The sequence below is a fragment of the Antedon bifida genome, chromosome 10 (assembly GCF_963402885.1).
Source record: "Antedon bifida chromosome 10, ecAntBifi1.1, whole genome shotgun sequence".
NCBI classification, from domain to species: domain Eukaryota; kingdom Metazoa; phylum Echinodermata; class Crinoidea; order Comatulida; family Antedonidae; genus Antedon; species Antedon bifida.
In genome coordinates, this window is record NC_136235.1 from 9,134,954 (window position 1) to 9,148,197 (window position 13,244).

A 13,244-nucleotide genomic window follows, 5' to 3' on the forward strand; every position below is an offset into this window, starting at 1 on the left:
GTATCATTATCGATACATTTCAGGCAACTTTCACATATAAAGGAGAAAAGTCGTAATCGAGGTCAAGGAATTAGTTCTTTAACAGTTGGTGATAGAACATCATATGCAAAGGTTTGTTTTAAAAATTTAACCCAAAATATGTTTGACATGAGATAAGCTAAGGTGCAGTATTGCTGCTATTGTTATTTAGTAAAACCTTCCATCTTTTTGGACCTCTCTATTCAAGTCCTGATGAATACCGACCATATCGATTACATCTTTATTTGGTCGTATTTTTGATAATCATAATCGGTGAGATTAATCGTGTACCTCGAAGTGGTGATAATTTGATAGGTCATTCTATTCAGAGTCATCTCGATGCACTACAAACCTGGTGTGTTGAGAATGACATGCTGCCCAACCCTACTAAATGCCATATAATGCATGTCCACTTTATGAGGAACAAACCCAATTTTAACTATTGCGGACAAAGTACTTGAAGAAAGGCCTGTTGTTAAGTTACTGGGGTTTTTATTACAACTCAACATGAAATACCAAGTTAAAGAAATGATATCCAAGTCCTTTCGTCGTTTATCTCCTACGTTTTAAAGCGGTATGGGTGCACCTCGGAATGATCTTGTTTTAACTTATATAACGTATATCAGGCCTATACTGGAGTATGGCATTCAACAATAACTAAACAGCAGTGCACCCAGTTGGAGTTTGTGCAAGAAAGAGCTTTCAAGATCATCATCGGCTACACAGGGTACCAAGGCACATTGGATATCCTGAATGTAACATCCTTACAAGATCATCATCGGCTACACAGGGTACCAAGGCACATTGGATATCCTGAATGTAACATCCTTACAAGATCATCATCGGCTACACAGGGTACCAAGGCACATTGGATATCCTGAATGTAACATCCTTACAAGATCGACGATTAAGTGTACTTGCCAAATTCGTAAACAGTCTGGGGACATCTGGACGTTTCACTTCTTGGATTCCTGAAAACACCAAGCCCGAAAGAAGATTGCGTACCTTCAACAAGTACAGTGTACCTATATTTCAACTCTACCTAGTGCAATAAGACTTTTTGAATAAATAAATTTAACAATAATAATTGTACTATAATTGGAATTAATGTTACTTTGTGATTTTAAAAAAAAGACTATATAATAATTATCTATTTGAAACCTGTATACTAATTTAATTAATTGATATTTCTAATTATTAGATTAAATAATAATGACCAACTTTAACCCTGTATAAATTTATTATATATATATTTTAAAATAATGAATATTTCTAAATTTAAGATTTTACAATAATGAATGATTTTAACTTTGTGCAATTTTTATATAAGATGATGGTTCTTTTTAGTTTTTTCGTATAGGCTTAACGTTTGATGTTTTGTATTTTTATTATATTTTGACTTTTAATTGTTATTTTTTGTAAATAAACTTATGTTCCATTTTGAGTATTTATACCAAATAAATAAAAATAAATAAATGTGAAGACACCTTTCTGTGAACAGCAATATATGTTTTTACCACTACAGCAAACCCCTATTTAGGAAACACCCCTATTAAGGGGAAAAACAAAACACTATAGGAATCTAAAGTATTTTCTTTCATATTTAAACAATTTTTAATTTTTTAATACATTTTCAGTCGTTCCAGCATCTCATTGAACTAGATTCTGCTAATGAACGTCATCTTCAGGATATCATATCAAGCATCTTGTGCATTGTGCTAGATGATGGTACTCCTCAAAACTGTACTCAGGTTAGTAATACAATGGAATTATTAGGTTATATGCATGATATGCATATAACCTCTTGATTCTGTCAGGATCTTTATTTATTTATTTATTTATTTATTCTTTCCTTAGCACTATTTTGTCCGTGAATTATCTTGATATCAGTTTCATCTAGCTAAGTCAATTTTTCAGAGTATATTCCTTATGGCCAGGAATCGATGTGGTTATGTTTTCAAGGTGCGCAATCAAACATTACGCGGTCTACGCGCGATTTAACGAAATCACGTTTGTAATCATATCTTCATAAGCATGAATCACAAAATTTGGTACTCATAAATTTCAGGTCATATTTCATCATATGGCAATACAATTACGTGCGTAGGGCATATAACGCATGTGTACGCGCGCTTAAAATGTTCAAAATTGTCAGAATTTATTTTCGATGAGATTTTTGCACGCGCACTGCGCGTCAAACGTCAATTATATCATTATTTAAGATCTCATGACCTTCTAAATCCTTCTCAATCAGGTTTCAGAAAAAATCACTCTACCCAAACCACTCTCTTAGATGTTACAGACTATATTTTAAATAATTTTGATAAAGGTATTTCAACAGCTGCTATATTCCTGGACCTAAAAAAGGCCTTTGATACGGTAAATCAATCAAATCTTGCTTAATAAATTAAGGGGTTTTGGAATAAATAGTACCGAGCTTAAGAGCCATTGTCTGTAAGAATCAAAGAAATATCAAAAATAGTGGCAGACTCAAAAAAATGGATTTCTTTCAAATTTTGCACATGGCTATATATGTGTTGAGAGAAATCAAATATGAAGTATTTTTTATTTCACACATATATTTCCATGGCAACGGCCAAATTTGTGTTTTTGACAAATTTTGTCCTTTTTTAAGGTTTTTTAAAATGGATATTGGTACTACTTTGATGAACGATATTTTTGTTTTGCTCATTTAATTATAAAAAATAATTAGTGTATGCATAATAACAATGCATTGTGTACCTGTTTCATATTTTTTTTTTTTTTTTTATTTCATACTTTGGGAGATACCATTTATTTAAAAAGGGGTGTTTTTCATTTTTTTTTAATTGTTAAATGCAACTAAACTTTACTTCACCATAACGCCCAAAGTGGTGTTTTTTTTTAGCTGATTTATTACAAATAGGTAGTTCTAATGTTTAATAAGTGATTTCTAAAATAAAATACTGGGGTATTTTAAAAATCTACAAGCAGTGTTGCGAGAAACATAGGCATTTTTATAAAAAAAAAACATGGTATATTAGTAAAAACATTTTATTTTCTTCGATTATCTGATTTGAAACTCATTGGTCAGAAAAATTCTTAATGTTTTATATAGTTCTAGTTGTGTTGTGAGAAAAAAAACCAATATTTTTAATTATAGATTCTGTAATTCCCAGTTTTAATGTCATTTTATAGGTTTATCCTCTGGAAATTTGAATAAATTATCATATCGTTGTAAATTTTTTTTTCTTTGCAACAGATTACTCCTCTCTTATTTTGAAGCTCCTCTTTCATTTTTTTACTTCTTTTATTTGCTAACCTAAACAGATCCACATGCCCATCCACCACCACTTCCGACTACACATCCCCCCCCCCCCCCCCTCTTACCCCGACAATAACCACAAAAAGATAAACTGCAACACTTTGGTCGATCATCCACTATAGAGTGTCAAATTCATGCATTCAAGTACAACCCACACTGCCGCTACCATCGCCCCAACCAATAGACCGATTCAAACTCCTCCATCCCACCCCTCCCCCTTTCTCCAAGCCCCCACCCACCCCAAGTTAAAAATTGCAATGCAAAAGATAGGACATAAAGTTAAGTTTTTAGACCCTCGTCTCAAACCCCCTAACTATTTAAAACTCCTGGATCTACCACTTTCCCCTCCCCAAAATTGAACCAATCAAAAGTCAATGATATACTCATATATGTTAATGCTACATAACAAATATTGAAGCCCTGATGTGAAATTTCATTTCATTTAAGGTCAGCATGTAAAATATCACACTTTATATTAAATATTGGTTTTAAATTCTATAGTTTTTTTACTGTGATGGTTGGATTCAGTAGTAATTATTAATTAATAATTATCTGATAATTATTTAATTTCCCTTAGTTATGCATAGCAACAATTACTATGGTAACTAAAATTGAGATATTCTTTAGATTTGTCATACTTATCTTATACAAATTTAAATTTGTGCCTTATTAGCATTTTCAAATTACCATTTCACAAGGTCATATTCGTAAGGATTCTGTGATTATTTTTATTCATGAAAACCCCATATTTTATTTACGACCACCTCCCTTAACGAACGCACTTTGAAAAGCCTGTTTGTTCTATCTAATTAGTGCATTTGGTACCTACCGTAAGCGGCCACCTCCTGTAAGCAGCTGCGGGCACCTTTTTATACTAAAAATGAGATTTTTTGTATGATAAATGACCTCCCGTAAAGCGGCCACCCGAAAAATGTGATACTTATTGCATGGACCTATGAATTAGAGGTCCATGTTTATTGTATTTATTTATATATTAGCTTTATTTCGAAGTGGTTTTAAAAACATTACTGTGAAGAGATGAGAAAACTACACAGATTTTGACCGACCATTTTTCATATGTTAAAAGCTTATAAAATTTGTCTGAAAATGCTAAAAAAACTAAACCACCTGATTATAAATAATAATACAATTAGCTGGAAAATTGAGAGGCTCGTTTCGTTAAGAATATCGTGCATAGCCATAATACGTGATTTTGGCCCTTTATCGGCAGACCACTTTTCCAGGTCCCGAGGGTGGCCACTTACACTGTATTTTAAAAAACAATTATCCTTAGTTACGCATAGAAACAGGTTCTAAGATAACATAAATAATACATTTTGACATAATTTGACCCAACAAATGACCCTTTCACAAGATCAGACATTTTCTGGGATTCAGTAGATAGGTAAATTTGGAGAGAAAGTAGTAGCTATGTAATCAATTTTTTGTAGTCATGAAACCCCATATTAAAAATATTGTACTTAGTTACGTATAGAAACAGTTGCTACAATACACTGTAGGTAAAATGTTGATGTCATTTGACCTTAATATGTAAAATGTAAATTTAAAAAAACCCATATTTTAAAAATATTTTCGCATAGAAACAGTTACTATGGTAAAATGTTGACCTCATTTGACCTAAAAATGAATGAATTTACAAGGTCATGTTTGTCATCACTTTAAGATTATTAGAATGCAGTAGAAGTAAAATTGAGAAAAATTACAAATGCAATAAATTCTTTGTATTCATAAAAACGCCATTTTTTTCGATTTTTTTTAAAATTACTTTCCTTAGTTACACATAGAAATGGTTGCTAAGGTAACAATAGAGGTAAAAAATGAAAATTGTTGAGAATTTTTTATGAACTATCTTGTAAATTTTGATCAAACATTAATAGTTGTAGTAAAGTAAGGACCTGTCCTGTTTTGCATTCTGACCCCTTTTGACCTCAAATGACCTTTGACCTTTACAAGGTCAGATTTTTTGCAAGGTCTTTCTGTATCTCTTTACACAAAATAGATGTAAAAATTTATAAAAACCATTGACGCAATTATTTCAAAGTTTAACGTTATTTTCCATCAACTAAATACAGTATTTCAATGCAAAATACTGTTTTTCTGGCAATTAATTGAAATAAACCTGGCAACACATTCTCCTATTTTATCTAAACTATTCGTATGACTCTAGTAGCATTATGACAAGCCACATATACATTTTATTATTGTATTAGCCATATTTAAATTGTGTTTCATGTGTTTTGTTTGTTGATATTTTGTTTGTATTTTTTTGTATTTTTCGTATTTTCCTGGCAACACAAAACCTATGTACGAAATTTACCCCAGTATTTTTTTCGTGATTATTGTTGACAAACCTATTGACTATCAAATTACAAAAGTTCATTGATATAAAAACACCACTTTGGAAGTTATAGGTACGTTTATGAGGTATACTTTTATAAAAATTTTTTTTTTTTTAAACACCCCTTTTTAAAATAATGGTATCAACCAAACTCCATTTTGTAAATTTTTTTTTTCTACATTAAATGAAACTCAATACATGTTGTTTACACTGCTATAAACAAAAACTGTATACTGTAAGTATTTTTGGTTAAAATGAGTATACAAGTTTGTACTTTTTTACTATAGAAAATCTGTGAAAAATGGCAAAAACATCAAAATTTGAATAATTGACCGTTGTCATGACAACGGAGGCTAAAAATTAAAATGAATGTTGTAGATATGCTTTTTATTGAAATGTCTATTCATGGTAAAAATTTGAGCGAAATCCATTTTTTTACATCTGCCACCAAATCTTTGATTTTTATAGACAATGGCTCTTAAATGGTTTAAATCATATCTTAGTCAAAGATCTCAAATTGTTAGTAATAATTCATGTAAATCTGAATCACTGAATGTAAATATCGGAGTTCCTCAAGGTTCAATATTAGGACCATTGCTTTTTATTTTATATGTTAACTCACTTCCTAATTCTTTATCATGTAAATGTGTCATGTATGCTGATGATACCACACTTTTATGTAGTTCATCTGACCCACTTAGGCTTCAAAATGAAATAGATGTAAATTTTAATCAAGTTACTCAATGGCTTAATGATAACCAACTAACATTAAATATTTAAAAGACAAAGCTTATGGTTTTTAGTACTACTCACATGTATAGTAAGTTTAAAAATATCTCTGTTTCTTTTAATAACCATATTATTGAGAGAGTAAATTCGTTTAAATATTTAGGTGTAACTTTTGACACGGATCATATTGATAGCCTTTCATCAAAAGTTGCCAAACGCATTGGTGTTATACGTCGTATAAAATATTTTATTCCATCAAACACTCTGAAAATGTTAGCCAATGCACTAGTTATTCCTTTATTTGATTATTGTAGTTGTGTCTGGTCAAATTGTAAAGTAAACTTTTCAGATTCTCTTCAAATTTGATTAAATAGATTAGGTAGAATATTATTATCTGTAGATATCAAAACTCATGTTAGTGATATCTTAAACTCACTTGGTTGGAGTACACTAAAGGACAAATGGAATGAACATATTCTAATATTACTTTTCAAGTGCCTAAATGGACATGCACCACCCTATTTATCAACTCAATTTATATTTACTGAAGAGAGTCACAATAAAGGTACACGAAGTCAAAGTAACAACACTTTGATAATACCTAAATGGAATAATACTCAAGGTAAAAGAACTTTTAATTACAGATCTACACAATTATGGAACTTTCTACCTAACAAAATAAAAAATGATCTTTATGATATGACAGTATCAACTTTCAAATCACAAATTTCAAAACTTTAATTTTAATTCAAAACTAAATCTAATTAATGCTCAATGATTAAAACTTCTTTTATCTTGTTTAAAAATCTCAATTATTTATGTTTTTACCTTTAGATGTGCTTACTTTAATTGTGTTAATTTGATTTTGATAATTTTAGGTTTAATTTTATATTTTCTTTTGTCCATTTATATACTGTATTTTGTTTACATTTATGTAGTTAAGAACTGAACCACTTTGGAAATCAGTACATTGTATTGAAAGTGTATTTCAGAATAAAGAAAGATTAAATAAATAAAAATGCGCACTGTTTTTGTCCGATTACTGTTGTATAACCTTTCTTTAATAATATCATCATATTTTATTCACTTTTTAACGCGAAACAGCGTTATACGAGCACGTCAAAAGTGACAGGCTACGCACGTGTAAGTTAACAAAATGGTGAAAATATGCTAAATTTTAAAATTAATATATATCGTTAGAATGCTCGGGAACACCTATTTTTTATTTCATTTTCTTGAAGTGTATGTATCATATGTATGATTTATTATGAAATTAAGAGAACAAAAGTTGAATAAGTCATCATTAATGGCATATTAAATTTAAAAAAATTAATTTCGACAATCAAACAAATTATAACATTTTCTTAGGCCGAAATAACAAACTTAACATTAACTTTCTTCCTTAAGAAGTTCATATATTAAAGTTAAAAGTATATAGTTTGACAGTGCATCATTTAAAAAAATTTTTAAAGATGTCATTATAGTAAAACATTATTATTCATTGCGGTATGTAATAATCTATCTGCACCAAAGTGGTTACTGCATAGTAAATACACGGAGGAATCTTTTCATAACTTTTAGTCAGTTGTGTATGGCTCGGTGGTCTTTGCTCGTGTCTATAGCATTCAAGGTACCGAGTTCGAGTCTCACCTTGGGAAACGAAACGAAATAAGATTTTTTTTTATTATCCGTATTGTTTGTTCAATTGTATTTCTTAGTGTATAGATTATACACATGATTTATAATGAAATCTAGATAAAAACACAAATGTGGTTTATGACATTATATACGCGGAAGGATCTTTGATCGGATTATGATACCGGCTAGTGTATTTGCATTAGCAAGATCCTATCATATATTATAAATAACTAAAGATTCTGAGAAAATCAATCAATAACATATCTTAAATCAATCAATTATCTTTATTTAAATCAATGCATATAACCTATAATTCGTCATAGTGACGAATTAAATCTAGTTGTTATTTTGTTTCTTCATCTTTACTATCATGTTATATGCAATAAAAACTGTTCATATTCTTGTTATCTTTTTAATAGGCTTATGAAGAATCATTTTTTGGGCCTCAACCATGGAATAAATGGTCAGATAAGGCACTTAGTGTACATGTGTTTGAAAATGGTATACTGGCTGCAAACTGTGATGTAAGTTGAAAAACTCAGCTTTCACATTAATCCCAATGTATAGTTTTGTGCTTTACAATCCCAAATGCAATAACAGGTTATGGGTCATCAAAATCAAAAGTGGTAGGTATGGTGAAAGTATCTTTGCTAGTAGAATTATAACTGTCACCAGTAAGCTGGTTCATTTTAGCCTTGCATCCGATTTATTCTTGTGTCTGCTTTTGTTTTGCTAATGGTCTCCTTTTTTTTCAGCATGCTCCATATGATGGCATGGTGATGGTATTGTTGAGTGATTACATACACCAACAGCTTCTGACAACAGCAGCATGTTGGCCGGTAAATTGAAAGCATTTTTCAATTTGAGACCTTTAAATTTATATTTTTGGTAAATGTTTAGGATTAGGTTATATGTGTGTAATATGGTTGTACCAATTAGTATTAGTCACATGTGTGATTTATTCCTTACTCTGCCTGTTTCAAGTAATAACTAGACACACTACATTCCTGAGGTTGGTCTTCCAAGGAAAGTTAATCCAAATGTGGTACCATTTTAATTAGTCATTTCCATTTATTATTATATCATTTGCATAAAATACATAAAATAGTGGATTAAACATTTCATCATAAATACAAATCAGATACCCCTGTTAACATTTTTTTCTTATTTGAAGGGTGAGCCGAAAATTAATACAAATGCAGTAATGCCACTGGAGTTAATATTCACAACAGATGATGTCATTGCTAAAGCTCAGGAGAAAGCTGAAGACATATATTTTACCAATGTAGGATTGATATACTTTTTAACTCTACAAACTTCTCTATATTTACCTTGTCATAATGTTTAAATTAATAGGTCTATTGTTTCGTTGTCTAAGCCCAACTGAAAATATTGGATCTGCCAGTTTATGTTTTTAAAAGTATAATAATAGAATAATTCTTATAAAGTACTTTCATTAATTTCACTATAGGCGAAAAATATGGAAGTATTGTCAGCTCGTTTTACACTTTATGGAAAAGATGAGCTAAAGAAACACAATCTACACCCAGATACAAGTTGTCAACTGGCCTTACAACTTGCATACTACACCATGTATTCAAAGTAAGGTCTATCATACCATCATTTTATGTTTTATTTTATTTCTTCTTCTTTCGGTTACTGCTTAACGATCCTTAAGGATCAAAACAAGCAGGGTTTGTGCGCATGCGGGGTCTTTGTTATTTAGCTTCTTCTTTTTTAATTCGTTCAACAGTATAAACACCACTAACATGTTTTTATAATTTTGCAAAACTGGTATGTGGTATGAAGAAGATAATCATATGTATAAATATACCTATTCATTTAGTAGTGACCATAGTTTGGTATTTTTAGTACAACCTTGTATCTACACTATACAAATAATGTTATGCGTATAACAAGTATAGAAGATTACATTTATTTACCATCCATTTACAGACCAGGTCCATGCTATGAGACAGCAGCCACCAGGAAATTTTACAAAGGCAGAACTGAGACGGTTCGATCAACCACACCAGAGGCAGTCGAATGGTGTAAAGCAATGCTCGATCCACAAGTTTCAGTATGTAGTAGAGACTGAGTTTGTTTTTATAACAAGAATTTTATCCATAAAGGAAATGGTCAGTTTTCCTGACTCTGGCCAATCACCTACATATTGCTTTAAAAACTTCTTTTAATAAAACAAATTTACTTTTAACTCAAGAATGTTGATATTTTAATTTAATTGCATAATTACAGATTGGAGAACGTCAAACATTGTTCCAAGTGGCATATAACAAGCACAACACCATAATGCAAGAGGCAACTGAAGGCCAAGGCTGTGACAGACATTTGTTTGGTATTTACTGCACTGCCCAAGAAATGGGCCTTCCAACCCCTGACATATTTTTACATGATGCCTATACTAAAAGGTAAAACAAATGTTTTATGAAATGTACATCAATTTCATAAACCAAAATTCTTGTTGGTTGAGTTGATTTGACGAAAATTCAGGAAAATTATCGTTCATGCATTTTCTTTGTAAGACCTCCAAATACAGTTGGGATACCAGTATTAAGGGTCAATTATCAAGTATTAAGTATTACCTATCATTAATATATTCAAAATATTTAAAATTGTGTTGATTCCCCTCCTAGGCTTATACAGTGACCTCTCTTCTCAGATATTGTATATTATTTTTAAAATTTGCTTTGCAGTTATACAATGCTTATTTTACTTATAGTGGTGGTGGTGGAAACTTTGTGTTATCAACCAGTGTGATAGGCTATACCCCTGTACATGGAGGAGTGGCAGCTATGACACAAGATGGCTATGGCATATTCTATAGGATTGCTAAAGACCAGTAAGTACCATCACTATCCAATTTTATGGTTTCATTTTGGCTAAAAGAAATGAAAAAAATATGTATACAATAATCTATTGTGCATTATCCAATTTTGATTTGTCTTTCTACCACCAGGTTTCAGTTGCTTGTGACTGGTTACAATTCATGTGAAGTAACAAGCTGTCATCAGTTCTACAATGCAATTTGCAAGGCATTTGTTGAAATCAAAGATTTAATGTTTCCTTCTACCAGCAAGCTTTAAATGTCTCATCAAGTCAATTTTAATGAATATCAACGATTAAGATATCCATGTTCTGATGCGCAGTGGAAAATCATGAATGTGTAATTAGATAAGGCATTTATTATAATTCATCCTCTTTTATGCTGTATAGATTTTAAAACTAATTCTTTTTTGAACATTGTGATGTTTACTGTAAATAGATTATTAATTGTACAATTTTGTAATTAGTGGTTGTGTTTCTTCCCACTGCAACCCTTACCTAATGTTCTACCTTTTCTGTTGTTGGGTTCAGCCATTTATCATGTATTAATTGAAGATGTGCTATATGCAGAATCAATGCATTTCAGCAGTTTATTGTTGATGTTAAGTTTTATAATCAATGCAATATATAAATAAATTTAAGATCATTTTTGTTTACAATTTTAAAATGCTGATTGTCAATATTTGGCGTAGAGGCTATTGGCATGGTCGAATTCTAATGTCGAATTCATTGTTTCCTATAGTCACGGCAATAAAGTTAAAAGAAGCAACAAACATACAACAATTCTCGTTCATATTATTTTTATTTTCATCTGGATGATTAAATAAAATTGAAACGATTAGCTGGTTACAGAATTTAAAAACACAAACAATATAATTAAAAATAATAATGAGGTTACAAAATGTACAAAACTATGTTTAAAATTATACCATATAATAATGAAAGAAACAAATTATAAAATTGTTCAAATGATTGTAAAATAAAGACATATACAAAATTATGTGATGGTAACATTGTCCAATGATGAGAGAAGGCATTTGTAGTGTTGTCGGAATTTATACATCAGTCTAACCCAAACATTCTTCAAAGAAATGAATTACTTATAACTAATAAATATTTGTTGATGTTTTGAAGATACTAAATAAAAATGTTACAGTAACTACAATTCATTTAAGGCCTGTTCAGACCTACGAAGTTATGCTTTCGTATTGTCCGCAGCATACAACTCCATGGGTCTGAACAAGGAAGAGATTAGTGGAAACTGATGTTTCGTGCATCATGACAGCTCAATGTACAAGATTAGTGAATGACGCTTATGATACGAAAGTCATGCATCAATGATTTTGACCTTTGACCAATGAAATTTACACCTGTATACCAGATGGTCGGCCAAATCAGTGACAATTCAGTTTAAAACGAAAGCATTAGTTAGGCAAATGACATTGCTTGGATCTGAACATACCTTAAGGAACCATATCAAAACTATTGCTGCAGTATATTGTGTTTGCCCTTAAACCTGTTTATTATTTAGCAAGCTCTTTACTTGCACATTGTATATAGCAAAGATAACTGCCACCTAAGCTTCCACATTGAATCAAACTAAAACCATATGTTATTGCGGTGGAAATATTTAGTTACTGCATTAGAATAATTTTGACATGATCCCTTACTAATAAAAAATAAATAAATATTTGTTGATGGATTGTAATAAAATATTTCACAGTTAATAAACAGAAAGCTTTAAAACCATTTCATTAAGAAACATGGTATTCTAATTCATGGTGTACAAATTAAAACCATTTAATTAGAAGTATTAAAAACAATTTTTGTAAATTATAAAATAGTATTGGAACACATGTATTGTTACAATTATATATATATATATATATATATATATAAATCCAAAGGCAAATTAATGAAAAAATGACAATGCTGTAGGTATCAGTGGCTGGATCTCAATGGAGATAAAAAAAAAGCGAAAAGCTAAATCAAAGCGATAAAGTAAAACAGCCAGAAAAGTTAGCAGAGTTTTCGGGCACCACTAGCCCTTCATCAATATATATATATATATATAAAACCAAAGGCAAATTACTGAAAAAAATGACAATGCTGTGGGTATCAGTGGCTGGATCTCAATGGAGATACAAAAAAAAAAAAGCGAAAAGCTAAATCAAAACGATAAAGTAAACAGCCAGAAAAGTTAGCAGAGCTTTCGGGCAACACTAGCCCTTCATCAGTGCAAGTGAGGGAATTTGGATAAAGTATATAAACACATAGAACATTAATATATATATATATATTTACTTTGTCCAAGTACACTCACTTGCCCGAAAGCTCTGCTAACTTTTCTGG

General features: G+C 30.6%; 1 protein-coding gene across 3 annotated transcripts in view; it reads left to right on the forward strand.

Moving 5' to 3' along the window:
* The window catches only part of LOC144853804 (peroxisomal carnitine O-octanoyltransferase-like), a 159,707-nt gene extending 148,042 nt beyond the window's left edge, over positions 1-11,665 (forward strand). For all 3 annotated transcript variants that reach the window (XM_078711643.1, XM_078711642.1, XM_078711641.1), the window contains exons 7-16: positions 24-111; positions 1,656-1,769; positions 8,468-8,572; positions 8,804-8,887; positions 9,223-9,333; positions 9,520-9,650; positions 10,005-10,128; positions 10,305-10,477; positions 10,789-10,908; positions 11,026-11,665. In XM_078711643.1, coding sequence (XP_078567769.1) covers positions 24-111; positions 1,656-1,769; positions 8,468-8,572; positions 8,804-8,887; positions 9,223-9,333; positions 9,520-9,650; positions 10,005-10,128; positions 10,305-10,477; positions 10,789-10,908; positions 11,026-11,152 — 1,177 coding nt within the window. In that variant the 3' untranslated portion in view covers positions 11,153-11,665. The remainder of the gene's footprint in view (positions 1-23; positions 112-1,655; positions 1,770-8,467; positions 8,573-8,803; positions 8,888-9,222; positions 9,334-9,519; positions 9,651-10,004; positions 10,129-10,304; positions 10,478-10,788; positions 10,909-11,025) is intronic.
* The last annotated feature ends 1,579 nt before the right edge of the window (positions 11,666-13,244 follow it).